Source organism: Lytechinus pictus, chromosome 13, assembly GCF_037042905.1.
Source record: "Lytechinus pictus isolate F3 Inbred chromosome 13, Lp3.0, whole genome shotgun sequence".
Lineage (NCBI taxonomy): Eukaryota > Metazoa > Echinodermata > Echinoidea > Temnopleuroida > Toxopneustidae > Lytechinus > Lytechinus pictus.
In genome coordinates this window covers 6,488,178-6,509,238 of record NC_087257.1, presented here as the reverse complement: position 1 = coordinate 6,509,238, position 21,061 = coordinate 6,488,178, and the positions used below count along the sequence as shown (strand labels likewise).

Below are 21,061 nucleotides of genomic sequence, written 5' to 3'. Positions count from 1 at the left end.
AGTGTCAACAGTGTAAAGATTATTTCACACATCGACATTGTGATGTGTTTACACCGTGTTCACATTGCCGACTATATTATGAATATGTGATGCACACTGTTGAGATGCTCAAATCAGTGTGAAATTGATTTCACTTTTTCCACACTTTGAACACACTGACATACACTGTATGATGCTGTGTTCTTTCCGGTATGGGGATGCATTATTGTAAGATATAGATAGTGTGGGAGAGGTAAAGAGAGAGTGAGAGAGAAAGAACAAGAAAGGGAGCTGTCAAAATACAGTGAGATGTGTAGATTTTTACAATCCATTACAATGTGATTATGATAAACCTATCATGTGATATTATAAATCATTGAATTATTGCAAGATGGCGAATGAGAGAGATACAATCTATGTGTATGAAGGTGTATTAGGGTGTGTGTCACTGTGTGTGGGCGGGGGGGGGGGGCAGAGGTGTTGTTGTACCGTTTGGGGAGCGTTTCATTTTTGTCTGACAAGTTGTCCGGGCCCCGTCTTACAAAGAGTTACGATTGATCCAATCGATAGTAACTCTATGGATATCCACTAGTGTCATAATTTTATTCTTCAAGAAATTTGTAAAATTACATTTGTAAACAAAGGAGAACACACCAAATTGTCAAGAAATCAATGAATTTATGGATATACATTCATATCTAGAAAATATTTTGAACAAACATGCGTTTTATATGTTGACTTTGCTGGCTTTCTATAGTTGCGATTAATCGGGATCAATCGCAACTCTTTGTAAGACGGGGCCCAGATCTAACAACTTTCCTTTTGATTGGCTGAGGGGCGATGTTACTATGAAAACTGTCGAATAAAAGGGGACTTGTCGGATAAAACGTCCAAAAAAGTCCTTTCAAAAAATTCTCCCCGGATGCAAATAAGATATAAATGTTTATGTACATGCATTTGTGCTTCATTGTACTGTTTGTGGGTGCTTGAAGTCAAATGGAATACGAGGTGCGATGATATAAGGTTCAAGTGAATTTTCACCAAATAATTGTTTAATACTAATTGTCATATTGTGAGTTATCCATAGAAGATCAGGGCTTAGTTTAGTTTTCGTTAGTGTACTAGTATTTTTTAGTGTTTCATTCCATCATAATTTGTTTCAGTTGTTGGTAAATACAATTGTAAACTTTTGCCGGCAACACAACATGAAGATTAGTAAATTTTGTTTTAATTGTTTACCTTGAATTTATTATGGATGAAATCCTTAATAAAAGAACATACATGTAGAAAAACTGGGGCCTGTGTGTGCGTGTTGATGTGTTTGCCGTTTGTGTGAGAAATAATTTGTGATGGGGAGGGAAGGGTTTGTTTCTGCTGCCTTGTGCATTATATTCTTAATGGCAATTTGCCTGTTATTTATGTTATACTGAGCCTTTCATATGCCTTTAAAATAGTGGCTATGTGTTTACATTGTGTCGAACCGAGTACTTTTTAATAACATGACTAGAGTATGATGACACCCACTCATTATTTCATTTGTATTCAACATTCCAAGTCATGTACATCAATGTACATGGTAAAGTCACTCTAGATTAAATTTTGATTTAAACAAAACCTTTAAAATATAAAGAATTATTACATCAAAACGTGATATTTATGGCATATCATGCAGCTCATTTTGTACAAACTTTACAAAGTTATACACAATCTTTTTTTTCATTCGACCCTTCCTTTCTATTGTATATGAACCCTTTATAAACCTTCATACTTTCTGCGGCTTAATGCCGTAAGTTGTTGATTATCATGTATTCATAGAATATTGAAAGCGTAAAATCATTTGGATATAACAAAGCAGTAAGATTATATTGGAAATTGCACAAATTACAAACTATTATCACTTTGGTTTAGCCTCAGACGTCAATCAAATCATGTCAATATTATTGTCTATGTCGGATTTTTGTTGCCTCAACAATTAGAACATGTAATAAGGCTTAGCATTGATCATCATACCCCACCACCCACCCCCCCCCCCCCGACACTGATACATGTACAAACTCACACCATTGACTGTTTCCCTTTATATATATTGAAATTGATCAAAATGAATCTAACAAGAAGCCAATGCACTTTGTCAATCATGGTATAAACATAATAAGGCAACGTTTGCCAGCTCGATTTATCGCGTTCGATCATGTGTGATGTTGTTTTGAATTTGATTTCAGATATTTACATTGTCATCACATACGTTCAAGGGCAATCTGAGCCGATTATCAGAAATAGGAGAGTCAAGAGATGAAAGAAGAGTAATGAAAGAGAGAAAGATGGGTTGTATAATACCTGATTTTTTTTTATTGGGAAAAAGAGACCTTCCTAGTATGTGTGATGTTTGTTTGAATTTGATTTCAGATATTTACATTGTCATCACATACTATGTCAATGATCAGAAATAGGAGAGTCAAGGGAAGAAAGAAGAGTAATGAAAGAAAGAAAGCTGGGTTGTATAATACCAGGGGAGCATTTCATGAAAGGACATGTCAGACGTTTTATCCGACAAGTCCCATTTTATCCGACAGTTACCATAGTTACAGTCCTTCTCATTACTTAAGAATGGGAAGAATTTTCATCATACTGGATAAATAAAAATGCCCAAAAGAAATGCCCAATGTTGGTTGGACACAATTACCCTCATGGAGCGCTTTTACCCAATATATTTTTAGAGTGTACATAAATTATATGGATGCAAAAAATGAAGTCTGAAATACTTTGTTACTTGATTATTGGGCATAAGGTTACGAATGCCTTTGTTAATTTTGTTGCTTTCTTAGCGGAAGCAAATACACAATTGTACAGTTTGGGAAATCTAGGCAGTAAATACCGCATTATTCTTTGTGCTGTACTGAGTCAGTCAAACTGAATAGGATGGAATATGACGTGATTGATGTTTGTACAGGGAAAATCAGATCACAGAGCCCAGGTGGTTTATGCTATTCATGCTTAGAGGGTTTTCATTTTTCAATAAAAACATTCATAAGTTTACAATAGAAGCCGCACAGTCGCGTGATTTCATAAGTAAACATACCGTGAATGATTTGAGAGATGACGATGAGAGAGAGAGAGAGAGAGAAGGGGGTGGAGGTGATTGAGAACAAAAGAAGATCGGGGAATTTTAGAAAGCATGCAAGGATACATTTGTATTTTGAATCTTTGGTCTTAAATAATTCCTGCTGGATATAACAGTGGGTTAACATGGACAGTTTGTAAATAATTATTCACACTGTTAAAATGTTCAATTTCAACCAGGTTAAAGATATTTTACACATCGACAGTGTGACTGTTCACAGCGTGTTCACTTATAGCAGACTACTTTGATTCACACAGATGAGTTTACTTTTTTTCACACTGTGAATATACTGTGTCATTCACGGTGAAGAGAGGGTGTGTGTGAGAGAGTTTGTGTGTGTGTGTGATTGAAAGAGAGACTGGGAAAGGGAGATGTCAGATTTTAATAATCAAACCAATATTTATTATGATAAACCTATCTTGTGATATTGAACTTTTGCAAGATGACGAGTGAGAGAGATAAAAGTCTGCGAATGTGTGTGAAGGTTAATCCGGTGCTTGTGGGGTGGGTATAGTAGTTGAGTAATATGCTTGTGTACGTGTATTTTTTTTCATCATTTTTTGCGGGTCCATCAAGCAAGCTCCCGGAGCTTCCTTAATGTCAAATGGAGTACGAGGTGCGATGATATCAGATTGAAGTGTGATTTCTGCAAATCATTCTTGAATATTAATTGTCATATTGTGAGGTAGATCAGGGCTTAGTTTGGTTTTTCATTGGTGTACTAGTCAGGGCGGATCCAGCATTTTCCAAGGGGGGGGGGGCACATTTTCCAAAAGAAAAATTTGACAAGGAAAAAAAGGTTTCAACCAAAAATAAGGACGTTTCGAAGAACTGGTACTAGTATTTTTAGGCATTTCATTCCTTCATTATTTGCTTCAGTTGTTGGTAAATATGTTTGTGGACTTTTGTCGGCAACACAAAATATAGTTTGTAAATTTAGTCGTAATCATTTACCTTTAATTTATTCTGGATGAAATCCTTAATAAAAAAACATACATGTAGAAAACTGGGGACTGTGTGTGCGTGTTGATGTGTTTGCTGTGTGTGTGAGAAATAACATGTGATGGGGGGAGGGTCTGTTTCTGCTGCCATGTGCATTATTTGGCCTGTTATTTATGTTATACCGAGCCTTTCACATGCCTTTAAAATATTGACTATGTGTTTACACTGTGTCAAACCGAGTACTTTTCAATAGCATGACTAGAGTATGATGACAACCACTCATTATTTCATTTCTTGTATTCAATTTTCCAAGTCATGTACATCAGTGTACACTATAAAGTCACTCTAGATTACATTTTGATTAATTGAAACAATGGCTTTAAAAAAAAAGAATTATTACATGAAAACATGATTTTTAAGGAATATCATGCAGCTCATATTGGTACAAGCTTTACAAAGTTATACACAATTTTTTTTTCATTCGACCCTCCTTTCTTCTGTATATCAATTAACCTTTCATAGACTTTGTACTCATACTTTCTGCGGCTTAATGCCGTAAGTTGTTGATTATCATTTATTCATAGAATGTTGAAAGCGTAAAATCATTTGGATATAACAAAGCAGTAAGTTAATATTAATAATTCAACAAATTACAAACTCTTAACACTTTGGTTTAGCCTCAAGACGTCAATTCAATCATGTCAATACTATTGTCTATGTCGGTTTTTGTTGCCTCAACAATTAGAACATGTAGAAAGGCATAGCATTAATCTTCGCACCCAGCCCCCCCCCCCCCCCACACACACACTCATACATGTATAAACTCACACTCTTGACTGTTTTCTCCTCAGATATATTTTAATAGACCAAAATTAACCTATTAAACAAAAAGCCAAACACTTTGTCATTCATGGTACTAACATAAGGCAATGTTTGCCAGCTCAATTTATCGCGTTCGATCATGTGTGATGTTATTTTGAAAAAAAAATATTTGATTTCAGATTTATACATTATTATCAAATACATTCATTGGCAGTCTGAGCCAGTGATCATAAATAGGAGAGTCAATGGAAGAAAAAAAGAGCAATAGAAGAGAGAAAGGTGGGTTGAATACCTGATTTTTTTTACACGTAATTTAGAATTTAAAAAAAGACCTTCCGAATACACCACCATGCAATCCAAAATATACCAAATCGTGTCCTTTTATCAAGAACATTATTTATTGGAGAAGTTTTTGGTGCCACGGCAAACAAATGGCTAACGTGTACATGGTGTAGTCACAAAACATCTAACGTCAGGCGCAATCTCTTTTTTTTTTTTTTTTTTTTTTTTTTTTTTTTTTTTTTGGGGGGGGGGTGTTTTTCAGAAGGAATAAAATTGTCTGAATTATGAGCCTAGCATAGTACCATGGACTAATCCGTTGCGTGCCTTGACACACCGTTGACACGAGTTAATTGTAACTCGTGCTAGCCTTGTAGCTAGATCCAAGACCTGTTTGTTGGTTGATCGTTAAAGTGTCACTCTGAATGCAGAAAATATACTGCGCGACTTACAATATAACACGTATTTCCGCCAATTAGAGTACAAAATTACACAAAATGGCATAGCTAATTATGAAATCTCGTTTTCTTCTTTACTAGTTGAAGGTACTAGTTCATTAATATCCCATTAATGAAATATTAAGAAAATCAATGAACCGAGTGAACTGAACTTGTAGTTGGTATGAGCTCTATTTCTAATGAGACAAGACCAATTGGTATCTGTCATTCGGACAAAGGCTGGAGAGTTTTTTTTTTCTTTAGAAAAATGATAAACATCACCATGAAGGGGCCCGATAAATGAAACGATTCCAAATTCAAATTCTAGCGATTGGACAAGGATGAAATGGCCCCCTAATAATAATCTTGATAGCATCTGGGTCGAGAGTGGCAAAGTGTGGATTAACGCCTTTCCTAAGGACACTAGACCACGGTGGGATTCGAACACAAGACCCTCTATTTTCAAGGCGAGAGTCAGAACCACTACACCATTACCACGGCTCTTCTCGACACTTCTTCTGATACCCGAGTTATGAGATTATTGACCCTTTCAAAAAGCGGAAGACAGACATTTAGATGTAAGAATGATTTGATAGCTATCTAATTTCTTAACTGGACTAGATCCTGAGGTGCTGAAAAACTACAGGCCGATAGCTAAACTGAAGTTCATTGGTAAGATAATTGAGCGAGCATGTGCTAAGAAGGTTCATGTTTATCTCTCATCCAATGATCTGTATGGCAAAACCAATCAGCTTATAGAAAGGACCATAGTGTTGAAACGGCTATGCTTCGTATCTACAACGACCTCCTACTAACGGCTAATAAGGGCAAGGAAGCACTTCTTGTGTCGCTTGATTACTCTTCTGCTTTTGACTGTATTAATCATGATGTTTTACTATCTTGTCTGTCCTCCAGATATGGTTTCTCAGGTCTAGCATTGGATTGGTTCAACTCATATATTAGAAATCGTTCTCAGAGTGTAGTAATTGATTGTGTGTCATCTGCACCAGTTTCGTTGACAGATTGTGTACCTCAGGGTTCTGTAATGGGACCGCTGTGTTATATAATGTATACTGCTTCTCTAGAATCCATTATTGAGGAGCAAGGTATGAATAGAATTGTATATGCAGATGATACCCAGTTATATATGATGTTCTCAGATAGGGACCGTAGTTCAATTATCCCTAGGATAGAGTCGTGTTTAGATGGAATTATGAAATGGTCAATTACGAATAGTTTGAAGTTGAATTCTGAGAAAACTTAGATCTTGCACATAACATCTCGTCACAGAAACTCATATGATGTCTCAACTCTGAATGTTGCTGGTTCTATCATTCAGCCAGTATCCAAGGCACGGGATCTAGGGGTAATTGTCGAGAATGAATTAGGAATGAAGTCCCATGTTAACAATATTTGTAGGGCTGCTGCAATTGGGTTACACAAAATTGGAAAAATGAGAAAATATCTTGATAGGAAAACAACAGAAAAGTTAGTACATGCCTACATCTTAAGTAACTTAAATAATAATAATAGTTTACTATTCGGAATACAGAAATCGCTTCTTGATAAATTACAACACATCCAAAATTCTGCTGCAAGACTTATAACTCGAAAAGGAAAATTTGAACACATCACCCCTATCTTATCTGACCTTCACTGGCTACCCATTCGATCAAGGATCAAATATAAACTTCTCATATTAACATTCAAATGTATTCATGGTATTGCCCCTGCTTATCTTCAAGAACTTGTCCAGATTCATAAACCCAAGCGTAATCTCCGTTCTGGCTCACAAAATCTTCTCTCTGAAATTACTGTCAAGACCAAATCATATGGGGATCGGGCTTTCCAGAAAGCTGCACCAGCACTATGGAATTCTCTACCACCGACATTAAGAAATATTACCCAGCTTGAGAAATTCAAAGTTCAATTAAAAACCCACCTCTTTCAAAATGTTTGATTTAGTCACTCGCGCATAGAGACCTGTCGGTGTTATGCGTTTTTAAGAAATGTACTATTATTATTATTATTATTAACTTAATGATGGATCCACCCCCTTCTCTTTAGAGGTATAGCAGGATCAAGACCAATTTACCCCCCCCCTCCCCCATCGCTGCATAATTTTTTTTTATTTCAGTTTGAATAATTATGCTACATATTATAAGCTTGATACAGTAATTATTAGTTCCTTGGTGTGATTATTAAACCATTTAACATTTTTTAGGTGCCACGACCATCTACTATCATATATATCCTAGTATATCAATTTTCTTCTCTTTCTTTTCTACTCCTCCTACTACTACTACTATTACTACTACTACTACTACTACTACTACTACTACTACTACTACTACTACTACTACTACTACTACTACTAGTAGTAGTAGTAGTAGTAGTAGTAGTAGTAGTAGTAGTAGTAGTAGTAATAGTAGTAGTAGTAATAGTAGAAGTAGTAGTAGTAGTAGTATTAGTATTAGTATTAGTAGTAGTAGTAGTAGTAGTAGTAGTAGTAGTAGTAGTAGTAGTAGTATTAGTAGTAGGAGGAGGAGGAGTAGTAGTAGTAGTAGTGTTTTTTCACCGGTTTTCAACAGGAGCTATCGCACGGTTAACAAAATACTTAGTGCATGGCTGATCTTCAATCTTCGATCTTCAATAAACGGAGTGTCGATTGAGTTTAAACGCTAGCCTGTAAAACCTCTTCATTTTATGAAATTATTGAAATTCAAGCCTTATTTCAAATAACCAGAACTATCTCATTTCTTGACCAATTTCTGTAATTGAGTTATCAAATTAAAGAGCACATATTGAACTTTTTAAAAATGTGGTTTTCGTTTTGAAACCCGGATACAACCCGCCAAATGACTTTTCGTTTTCCCCTCTTCAAATTGTTTTTGCTCACTCATGCATGAATAAAAAATAATCTAAGTAATTTCAGATGAAAGATGAGATTCTAAGCTTTGCAATAGTTGGTCATTTGTCTATTTTATTTGTGATTAAGTTATGATAAATTATTGATAAATCTCGGTTTCGTTTTTTGTGGGACGCACTGTACAATGTTGTAGGTTTGGATATATAATTCAAGTCAACTTAGTCATTTTACCTCACTGTCACTAAAATGATACTTATAATTATGGCTGTTATGTATCAACATCGCTCAACATTTTGTAAACTGTCTTCAAGAGAAATCTATACTCATTGAATGAGCCGAATGACCCGACGAGAGATGGTCTAAAACATATCAAAACAGACAAGAAAACAAATCAAACATGCATGGTGGCATAGTGGTGAGGCTGCTGCTAAAGAAAAATCGTAACAAATATTTCATACATTTCTTTACTGATAAATAACGTACCTTGCATGTTGTAATCCAGTTTCATTTCATTATTATTATATTCATGAAGTGCAACAGAGCCTTTCGTTCATTTCTTTGCTCATGGCATTACTTTATCAAACTATGTATTCAAGCATGTCATGATTCAGTTGTGAGCGTGCAGTGATTCTACATGCCACGTCACTAGATAAGTTCATTGGCACAACTATCATAATAGACTCCATGTTTATTGCAAGATTTACTTACAAGTTAATTGTACATTTGAACTGATATTTTGTTTCTACAAATTGTCAATTATCGGAGATTTAACCGACTCGGCTGGACATGTGACTTACAAAGGTAAGAACATCACGTTTGTGTTAGTTTGATAGTGTTTTCTGTGTGTTTTTGATGTGATGGAATGATAATTGTAATTGTAAAGAGTGCGTGATTTTGATCATATTTACGTGTTTGTGTAAGAAGCACATTTTTTGTAAGAACGAATATCAGAAGATAATCTATGAGGTAAAAATTAAGGTACGCGTACTTGGAACTTTAAATGTAAGTGAACAGTAACCCCGCTCCCCCCCCCCCCTCCCCCTCTCCCCCTGGCTTTCTCTCTCTCTCTCTCTCTCTCTCTCTTTCGCATACTATTTATTTCGGCAAGGGGGAGTTTTTTCTGATAAAAAAATATTGTATTATCTATTATGCCTCTTGCTTTTTGCGATATCCAATCTCTCTCTCTTCCTTTTCTTTACAGCTCCCATCCTTATCTTCCTTTAAATTCTTTTCACGATGGCGTCTGAATTCAGCTCAGTAGTAGAGGGCACTGCTTGCGAAGAAGCCGACTGTGAATCGATTACTGACGTCACGTTCTACGTGAAGGAGAAGAAGAAGCTCTGTCATGACTGCGCCTTGAAAAAAGAATGCATCGGAATAGTACGAAGAGGTGTGCCTAATCTCTTATGTAAGGAACATGACGAATTAATACGTTTGTATTGCAGAACACATAACGTAGCATTATGTTACTCATGTGCATTGACATATCATCGCCGACAACAGTGCGTTCAAGAGGATATCATGATCGCACTGAAGAAAAATAGAGAAGATCTCAGCATCCTAAAGAATAGGGCGATTGATAAATCAGAGTTATGTCGCGTCTATGGGAATGAGATTCATAACACCAGACAAGCCAAAGACGAACATCTACAAAATATTCAGAATGATGTTGATTCCGAAATCGAAAGCGCAATCGAAAGAGACAGAGCCAGGGAAAGGGAAGATGCTGATAAAATCGATAACGAGATTGATGGGGAAAATAAAGATTTTGAAGATGAGATTCGAAAGCTCCAGGAGGAGATTCGAAAGCTCGAGGATAAAATTGAAAAGAACAATGGGAAGAGGGAGGAGCGGCATGAAGAAAATCGTTCAAACGCAGAGAAAAGACGAAAACCGATCAATGATAAACAACGCGATCTTCATGCGGACATTCAGAACATCGCTCAAGAGATCGAGAGAAAGATTAGAGAGCTTGAGAAATCATGTCAAGACGACACCAAATCAGCAGATAAAGCAGGAGAGACACTGGACAGAATTCTCGAAGACGATAAAAATATTGTCATAGATGGACATCGTGTGCATGCATCCGTGAGTGAGGAAATAAAGAAGCAACTGAATGAGGGTGAGGTGAAAGACATAAATCGTGTTGTATCAGGTGTGAGATTTGTGAAGGGTGTTGGGAGAGAGAAGTATGATGGAAGAATTGATGGGTATGATGGAGAGTTGAAGCTCATTGATACAATCAATGTCAGAGATAAAATCAAATACCCGCGCATTGTTGGATGTATAGATGAAGATAAGGTGATGATCACAGATTCACTGATTGGTGAAGGACAAACCTACATGTTAGATTTGAACAGTAAAACCACACAGAGAGTGATCAACGGTAGTGATACATCATATATAATCTCATGTGCAGCGCTGAATGATGACAAGATAGTATGTGGTAGATACATCAAAGGTTGTACAGGAGACAGTCTACCTGGGTGCATCAGTGTATACGACAGACAGTGGAATCACATTAATGAAGTCACAATACCAAGAAACACGACGCGTACTGATGCATGGGTGCGCGTTGCAATCGATCAGGATGGGATGATAATCGCTGCTGAATGGGGTCAGTCTATGATTTACGTCATCAACCCAGCTAATGATGAGATTATCAATACCATCACGTGTAAAGAGAAGATAGACATGCGTGGTGTGCTGTCATCAGGTCACATCATCGCTCTACCCCGGACAAGAGATCGCGGAGCGCTCATCATTGACAGAGAGGGTGATCATCGGGAAATCACCAACAGTGATGTCATCTTGAATGTGTGTGTTGATCGTATGACAGACGACCTCTACGTCGTGATATCAGATGATGAGAGAAAGACGTGTGTGATTGATCAGTTGATGAGTGAGGGTGATATGAAGAAGAGAAGAGTAGCATCATTCCCTTTATCAACTAGAGTATGGAATAGATTCAATCATCTTGTCGCATCTCGAGTGATTATGACGTCATCAGGGAATATAATTGCATGTGATGTAGATAATATTCTCAAATTAAAAAAGCGATTCATCCTCTAGATCCATGACAGATAATAATATCGAAAAAACAAATGATATTGGGAATGTTACTACATCTTACCATTATACGCTTTCAAATTGCAAAAAAAAAAACACAATGAAACGCATAATTCATTGTAATTCATGGTTTCTTTGTGGGTAAGCTTCATAGTCATATTGGAAACCTATCAGGGATATGCTCTTTTATTGTACACGTTGTGTCAGAATATTTTATACCAGACTACGCCGTCCCTTTGTTGGCTTGAGTAACATTAATATTAATTATGTCTGCATAGCAACTTTTTATTACTATACCCGTGCATTTTTCATTTGAGTTCAGTTCCATATGTAAAATTGAACAGTTAAAATGTTCCCCATTTATATGTAAGTGACGGTTAAAAAAATAGTATTTTTTCGTAGTCTATCACTTGTATTATAGCTACCAAGGTCTTATCATGGTAATGAATCAGTAGTTGTTACTCTAAATTCAGTGGTACCTTGATTCAGTAATGAAAATTAAAATTACATGAAGCGCTATACCCCTTTATACATTGAAATTGTGTACTTTTGACTCCTTTGAAAACGCGTTATATTAAACAATAATTGTTATCATAATTAATATGTTGCGATATTAGAGAAAATCGTGGTCGCGTTTGCTGTATCTCGATGCGTATTTTATCTTAACATTGCTTGCTTGTTTGTATACTTTCACTTCCAACATCAGATCAACACAAACCAACAAAGTATTTTGATGTGGCTACATACGAAACAGCCCCTGGAATGATCTCGAGCGTGATATGATATTATCACCTGAATTTACCGAGAGAGGGGGCTGTAACAATGATTACAATACATTTTGGTAAATTGCACTTTTTGCTCTTGCAAAAACACAATGCATTACACATAATATATAAGCAGTAGTGTATAACTTCACAATTGAGACTTGGTAACCAAAATGTGTCAGTATAGTGTTTATTTACCAAACGGGATCTGTTGTTACCAGAATGCGCATTTGAAAATTATTTATTACATTGTGGTCACGTATAGCTTCGTTTTGTTTTCTTTGGTCCATTACGGGATAATGTTTCATTATTGCTTTTCAATCTAATTACTATATTAATTTGTGCTTCTGCAAGAGTGCAACAGGATATTTTATTAAAATGATGGCTGGTTTGATTTTGAATGTCCATGTGTATAAAGATTAGAATTGTTTTTAATGAACAGTTTCATATTTATGATAAGATTTTAATACGTTCCATTCAAGTAGGCCTATGTCAATGGCTATTTTGCTCGCTAGAATGTTTATGAAATGTGTGTTCAAGTACGATTTAGTTGCAGGCGCATTAAAACGATAACTGCAATTGGTTGGATTTCTGAATTTTTTATTCTATTGCTTTGTGTTATCGATACCGTTTTGACTTCATCTTTTCTTCTTAAGAATTTAGATGAATATCTGCAAGAGTTTAACAGAAAAATGTGTCGTTGATTGCTAGCCGGTTTTTATATCAACACATTCAGGTATATAAAGATTGATTCATTCACTTTAAAAACATGATCAGTTAGATGTTTGTGGGAGGCTGATGTAAATACGTTTATTTCAATACTATATCGGGCAGTGACTGTGTTGTTAGAAATTTATGTTTATTATATATGAATGACGACTGAAATTATATATTGGCAGGTGCATTATAACAATCACCTAAAGAACTGAAATCGGTTGGATTTGAATCGTTTTCCATGCTTACATAAATTATTTCTATCAATTCTTTGTTCATTTAAGATTGCTTTGACATCTTTTCATCTAGAACGTAAATGAACTTGATTGGGAAAGGTGATCAAAACTTAATTGGGAATGTGGGATGTATGCGATAGTCGTTGTTTATTAACACGATTGATCCAATCATCTTTTGATGTTTTCATGTATCATATTTTAATATTAACCAAAGATTATAGAAGATCATTTGTATATACTAAATCATGTTAATATCGAAATCAACTGTAAAAAATATCATGGAAACATTTTAGAGTTATGTATTATTTGGTTAATGCTTTACAGACTGTTTATCTTGTCTAACTGAATTTTTATTTGAATCCATTAACTTCATTCACTTGACAAGAATATTTTGTTTTATGATACATTCAAATTCAATTCAATCTTTATTTTGCAAATAAGATAAAAATACAAAGAAACATCAAATGTGAGTAGATACACAATCAATTGCGTGTCTTTTCATTAAGGTTATAAGGCTGGATCACCAAAACATGACAGTATAACATATTGCGTATGAAATTTAAATTTTGAAATATGTATGAACTATATACTAAGAAAATGATTTATTACTGTGAATATGATGATCATATATGTAATCACAAAGGGGTCCTGAAAAGTTTCGTTTATAATCGATTAAATTCGTTTCATGTTTCATACTAACTGAAACAATTTTGTATTAATTATTAGGAGTATGAAATAAAAGTAGGATGTCAGCGCATTAGTCTTCAAAAGGGGTTGTAAACGCTTTCTGAGATCATTTTTATTGGTTTCATGTATTATATTCTACTATTAACCATGAGTTAGCAAAATATTTGCATATTCGTTACACATTTTAATACAAGTCTGTATATTTGTTTTACCAAAGGTTATTTTCTAAATAAATTTGGGATGTTAGCGATAGTAAGAATATAATTTTTTTAAAGACAAATCCAAACACCTTTTTACATTATTATTTTCATACATTATATTTACTATTAACCGGAAGGTAACCGAGTTATTGATCATTAGCATATTCTTCACACTACATCATTTTAACATATTTTTAATCTGCTTTCAAAGATTTTCTAATAAAATAAAGTTAAAATATTAGTGAAGGTTGGAAAAAAAGGTTTTTTGAACGTATTATCCGATCTTCTTTCGTTTTTGTTTGGGCTGTTTTAAATGTATTTTTTTTCATATACTTTATTCTAGATGATTTTTATATCTAAATCTGCTTAAAGGAAAAGTTAACCCTACCAAAAAAGTAGATTTACGTAAAATGAGAAAAACCAAACAAGTCAATTTCGTCCAAGCTTGTTATTGTTGTCAAATCTGTAAACATTTAATATTGTATAAGACAAAGAAAAAAGTGAGTGAGGGATATCATTGATTCTCTCATTTGCATATCACTGAGTGATACCTCGGTCACATTTGCTCTACGGCGGCCGTACGGCGAGTCGAAAACAGCCGTTTTATTCAAACAAACTATGTATTAGCTGGTACAAAAAATGTTAAAACGGCTGTTTTCGACTCGCCGTACGGCCGCCGTAGAGCAAATGTGACCGAGGTATTAAGCATATGACTGTTTGGGGATAACTGAGCAAAACTGTAACATGTCATAACATCTTTTTAAATTCTATTTTGATAACATTTGTTAGCGTTAACCCTATTAAACAAAAAAGTAGATTTACGTAAAATGAGAAAAACCAAACAAGTCAATTTCGTCCAAGCTTGTTATTGTTGTCAAATCTGTAAACATTTAATATTGTATAAGATAAAGAAAAAAGTGAGTGAGGGATATCATTGACTCTCTCATTTGCATATCACTGAGTGATACCTCGGTCACATTTGCTCTACGGCGGCCGTACGGCGAGTCGAAAACAGCCGTTTTATTCAAACAAACTATGTATAGCTGGTACAAAAATTGTTAAAACGGCTGTTTTCGACTCGCCGTACGGCCGCCGTAGAGCAAATGTGACCGAGGTATTAAGCATATGACTGTTGGGGATAACTGAGCAAAACTGTAACATGTCATAACATCTTTTTAAATTCTATTTTGATAACATTTGTTAGCGTTGTGCTTGCTTGACTTTTCTCTAGTGATTCAAATCATTATTTTTGGGTGGGCTTGACCTGAAAATAAACAATAAATAAAATGAAAATGGGTGTCCATCATTGCCATGCTTGGGTTTCCGCTTTACTAAATTTTATCGCTCCTCAAGGAATCATGTAAGACTAATTATTTCAGGAGTTAATATGTGACCAATAATAATCAGCAAAAAGAGAGACTTGCAGAGAGGGGCAACGAGAGGGGGAGAGAGACGGGAAAACAAAGACACAAGCAGTGAAAGAGACAAAAAAGGAAGGGAAACAGGGGGAGAGAGGGAGAGACAGAAATAAAGACACATAAAACAAAATAGAGGGGAGAGGAGAGGGGAGACAGAGAGGGAGAGATGAAGAATCGGACGAATTTATTCAAGGAATGAGACAGAAAGAAAGTAAAATAGGGAGAGGGGAGATGGCAAATGAACATTCAGAGACAGAGAAGGAACACCAGACAGATATATAGAAAGAGAGAGAGAGGGGGGGGGGGGGATAGTGAGAGAATGTGACAAGTAGAAAGGGGAGAGAGACATGAGAGGGGGGTTGTAGTGAAGTTGGCGTATTTTTATTATCCGATCATCATCTAACCCACTTGGTCTACCATGAATGTGGTCTAGTATTAGTTTGGTACAACCATCCCTTGGTCTTACATGTCATCTAGTCTAATGCCCAAATTGGGTATCGCTTTAATTAAGTCTATTATCTGTTGAACTTGCCTAATGGAAATGTGATCCATAATTAATTCATATAATGATATACCATAAATGCTGTTAGATCAAGTGGATATATAAGACGATATGGGAATGGCCAAACTCGACATTACACAAAGTGCTCAATTGGCTAAATAATAACTCGGCCCAGAATGGTTATTTATACGGACTAGTGATAACACATTGAAGTATGCAACGCCTTGCAACTTGATTATGTGCTAAAATGATAGCGAATCCATTGTTTGTTTTTTTTGCTTTCATGAGTTTCGTAAACAGTAGCGGAAACCCCAAACAAGAATACATTTGGGAAAAGCAAGGTAAAACCCCATGATTCTTCATATTGTATTGTGACAAAGTGTAACCTGAATATGATAGTCTGTGACGTGAATAATGTTTGTATAGGTAGAATTGGATCACATATTCTTGGGTATTTATTCTCTTTACGCTAGATGATTTTCATGTTTCAATAAAAGCATTCATCTTTCCACAACAGAAGCCACACAGTCTCGTGATTTTAAGAGTAAAAACACAGTGAATGATTTCAGAGAATGATGAGAGAAAGAAAGGGTGAGAGAGGTCGGAGGTCAAAGTGACTGAGTAAGAGAGAAGAGAGGAGGGAACTATAGAAAGCGAGAAATACATTGATTGAATTATAACTCATGGATAATAAATGTTTGAGAGAGAGAGAGAGAGAGAGAGAGCACGGGAAAGAATGATGTCAGAAGAGAGATAGGTGCATATTCATTACAATTTCCATGATAATAATCTTTAAAGTATGAAAGACATTGCTTATTGCAAGATGGCGATTGAGAGGGATAAAAAGTCTACATATGAAGAGCTCACTTGTAAAAGGAGTTAGGTCCATTTTTCATCAAATTTAATTTTTATATCTCAATGTATAGATGTTAAGTAGTCCTATAAGATGATACCCAAGAAAAGTTTAAATTCCTATTAAAAAGTGAACTAAAATGGCAAAGATTTTTTTTTTCAAAAGATGTAGATTTCTTTTATACCCGATCTTATGTTTTCATGGTGGGGTATCATGAAAATTCAGTTTCGCATAAGAGTATTGCAATATGGGAGAATTGAAAAAAAAGATTTTCTTGGAGTGAACCTAACCTCTTTTGCAACTAAACTCTTCTGAAGAGCTCATTTGTCAAAAGGGGTTAGGTCCAGTTTTCATAAACTTTATTGTTTTCTTCTCTAAACTCCTAAATTTTTAGTCACTCTGCATGATGATAAGAAACCTTGAAATTCAAATGAAAACGTGAATGAAAGTGGCAAAGCAAAATTACTTTTTTAATCAAACGAGATTGGATTCATTTCAGTTTATTTGCAAAAGGGTTTAAGTCCACAATGATATTCTTTTTAAAATATATAGAAAAAAATACCCAATTTTATTTTCAGATGATAGGGTACATGTAGTACATCATGACAATTAAATTCTCATGAGAATATTGCAATAAGTGAGAATAAAAACATGTTTTTTTTTCTCGGAATGGTCCAAAGTGGACCTAACCTCTTTCGCAACTAAACTCTTCATATGTGTGTGAAGGTGTACTGGACTGGGTGCGCGTGATTGGGTGTGTTTGGGATGGTGGGTGGGCGTATGTGTAAAGGAGAGAGGGGGGGGGGGCAGTGAGGAGAGAAGTTTAATAGCGTATAATGTGGGTTATTATTCACTATTATTCATTAAGCACCCTCCACATGTATTTTCCATTTTCTGAAAATGTCCCCCCTTAACAAGTTTTGGCGTATGAAAGCCCACCCTTTAAAAGTATTGAAAACATAACGATACCCTTAACAAGTATTCCCTGAAATACCCCCTAGACACGTACAGCAATTTTGTCACGGACATCGGCTTTACCTTTACTTACATTGGGTTCCGTACCGTCACATCTCCCACACCTCGCTCAAATCGGACTCTATACACGTAGTGTTGGGGCAAAAAGGACTTTCTTTATAAAGAATTTTAGTCTTGCTTTTTACTTTCCCAAATTTATCTTTAAACACGTAGCTTGTTTAATAGCGAAACCTTTACCCCTTTTTAGTATATTTAGAGGTTTAGACCCCTATCATGCTTACTGCATACGTAACGTGCCAAATTTTGAGAACGAGATCCTTTTTACGCGTTACTTTGGTCGCGCCCGGTATCCACTCGTCATTGGAAGTGGCCCCCGGGGTTCAAATATATATCAAAATGAATTTAACAAAATGCACTTTGTCATCCATGGTATCAACATAATAAGGCAACGTTTGCCAGCTCAATTTATCGCGTTCGATCATGTGTGATGTTATTTTGAAAAAAAATATTTGATTTCAGATTTATACATTGTTATCAAATACATTCATGGGCAGTCTGAGCCAATGATCAGAAATAGGAGAGTCAATGGAAGAAAAAAAGAGGAATGGATGAAAGAAAGCCGGGTTGTATAATACCTGATTTTTTTTACATGTAATTAAGATTAAAAGAGGCCTTCCGAATACACACCCAATCCAAAATATACCAAATCGTGTCCTTTTATCAAGAACAGTATTTATTGGAGAATTTGTAGGTGCCGCGGCAGCCAAATGGCTAACGTGTACATGGTGTAGTCACATAACATCTACCGTCTAGGCACAATCCCATTATTTTTTAATTAGAAGGATTAAAGTGGTCTGAATTATGAGCCTAGCGTGGTACCATGGACTGATCCATTGCGTGCCTTGGCACACCGGTGACACGAGTTATTTGTAACTCGTGCTAGCCTTGTAGCTAGATCCAAGACCTGTTTGTTGGTTGATCGTTAAAGTGTCACTCTGAATGCAGACATTATACTGCGCGACTTACAATATAACACGTATTTCCGCCAATTAGAGTACAAAATTACAAAAATGGCATAGCTATTTATGAAATCTCGTTTTCTTCTTTACTAGTTGAAGGTACTATAGTTCATTAATATCCCATTAAGGAAATATTAAGAAAATCAATGAACCGAGTGAACTGAATAACTGATGTAGTTGGTATGAGCTCTATTTCTAATGAGACAAGACCAATTGGTATCTGTCATTCAGACAAAGGCTGAAGAGTTTTTTTTTTCTTTAGAAAAATGATAAACATCACCATGAGAGGGCCCGATAAATGAAACGATTCGAAATTCAAATTCTAACGATTGGACAAGGATGCAATGGCCCCCTAATAATAATCATGATAGCATCTGGGTCGAGAGTGGCAAAGTGTGGATTAACGCCTTGCCTAAAAACACTAGACCACGGTGGGATTCGAACACACGACCCTCTATTTTCAGGGCGAGAGTCAGAACCACTACACCACGGCTCTTCTCGACACTTTTGATACCCGAGTTATGAGATTCAAATTATTGACCCTTTCAAAAAGCGATAAACGGACATTTAGATGTTAAAATGATTTGATAGCTATCTAATTTCTTAACTTAATGATGGATCCGCCCCCTTCTCTTTAGAGGCATAGCAGGATCAAGACTAATTTTGCCCCCCCCCCCCCATTGCTGCATAAATCTGTTATTTCAATTTGAATAATTTTGCTACATATTATAAGCTTGATAGAGTAATTATTAATTCCTTGGTGTGATTAGTAAACCATTTAACCTTTTGAGGTGCCACGCAATATATCCTTGTATATCAATTTTCTTCTCTTTCTTTTCTACTCCTACTACTACTACTACTACTCCTACTAGTATTAGTAGTAGTAGTAGTAGTAGTAGAAGTAGAAGTAGTAGTAGTAGTAGTAGTAGTAGTAGTAGTAGTAGTAGTAGTACTAGCACTAGTAGTAGTAGTAGTAGTAGTAGTAGTAGTAGTAGTAGTAGTAGTACTTCTTTACTTCTCTTCTTCTTCTTCTTATTTTTCCTTTTCTTCTTCCTTTGATTAGTATTACTAATATTACTATTATCATTTTCTTCTTTTTATTCTTCTTTTTATTTTTTCTTCTTCTTCTTCATCTTCTTCTTGTACTACTTATTTTATTTTTATTTTTCTTCCTCTACTATTTAATTTAGAAGGGCTTTAAGTTGAATGTTGAAATACTAGGCTTATACTTACATGTCATTCTAACCTTCAGCCAGTAACTTATTAGTTATTAATTTCTTATACAATGTTGTACGTTTGGACATATAATTTCAAGTCAACTCGGTCATTTTACCTCACTCTCACTAAAATGATAAGCTGATATAGTTATGTCCGTTTTGTATTCAACATATTTCAGCTTTTTGTAAACAGTTTAAGATTGTATCTAAGCGGAATTTATACTCATTAAATAAGCCAAATGACCCAAATAAAGATGGCCTAAAACGTATAAAAACAGACAAGAAAACAAACCAGACATGGTGGGCATGGTGGTGATGCTACTGGTAAAGAAAATCGTCAAAATATTTCATACATTTCTTTACTGATAAACAACGTACCTTGCATGTTGTAATCTAGTTTCATTTCATTATTATTATATTCATCAAGTGCAGCAGAGCCTTTCGTTCATTTCTTTGCTCATGGCATTACTTCATCAAACTATGTATTCAAGCATGTCAAATGATTCAGTTGTGAGCGTGCAGTGATTATACATGCCACGTCACTAGATAAGTTCATTGGCACAATTATCATAATAGACTCCATGTTTGTTGCAAGATTTACTTACAAGTTAATTGTACATTTGAACTGATATTTCGTTTCTACAAATTGTAAACTATCGGAGATTTAACCGACTCGGCTTGACCTGTGGCTTACAAAGGTAAGAACATCACGTTTGTGTTAGTTTGATAGTGTTTTTGATGTGATGGAATGATAATTGTAATTGTAACGAGTGCGTAATTTGGTCACATTTACATGTTTTTGTAAGAACCACATTTTTTCATAACGAATATGCGTACTTGGGACTTGGGTAGTGAACAGTAACACCGCTATCAACCCCTCCCTCTTTCCCCTGTCTTTCTCTCTCTCTCATTCGCATGCTATCTATTTCTGCAAGAGATTTGTTCTGATAAAAAATAG

At 35.4% G+C, this 21,061-nt stretch overlaps 2 protein-coding genes across 3 annotated transcripts in view; both read left to right on the top strand.

The window, feature by feature from the left end:
• Positions 1-21,061, top strand: part of LOC135156424 (uncharacterized) — a 49,836-nt gene that overhangs the window by 23,874 nt on the left and 4,901 nt on the right. Inside the window, exon 1 of one of the 2 annotated variants that reach the window (XM_064108876.1) lies at positions 20,665-20,801. The exons of the other annotated variant lie outside the window; for it this stretch is intronic. The gene's annotated coding sequence lies outside the window, so the exon portion shown is untranslated. Of the gene's footprint in view, positions 1-20,664; positions 20,802-21,061 lie in introns of those variants that run through there. 2 annotated transcript variants of the gene reach the window in all.
• On the top strand, positions 9,052-13,922 carry LOC129274434 (uncharacterized). Its single transcript, XM_064108824.1, has 2 exons — positions 9,052-9,250; positions 9,651-13,922. The coding sequence occupies exon 2, from the start codon at positions 9,686-9,688 to the stop codon at positions 11,519-11,521; it is 1,836 nt and encodes a 611-aa protein (XP_063964894.1). The 5' UTR covers positions 9,052-9,250; positions 9,651-9,685; the 3' UTR covers positions 11,522-13,922.

Excerpts from the sequence above, each read along its gene's own strand:
- LOC129274434 (XM_064108824.1), top strand. The coding sequence starts at position 9,686 with ATGGCGTCTGAATTCAGCTCAGTAGTAGAGGGCACTGCTTGCGAAGAA.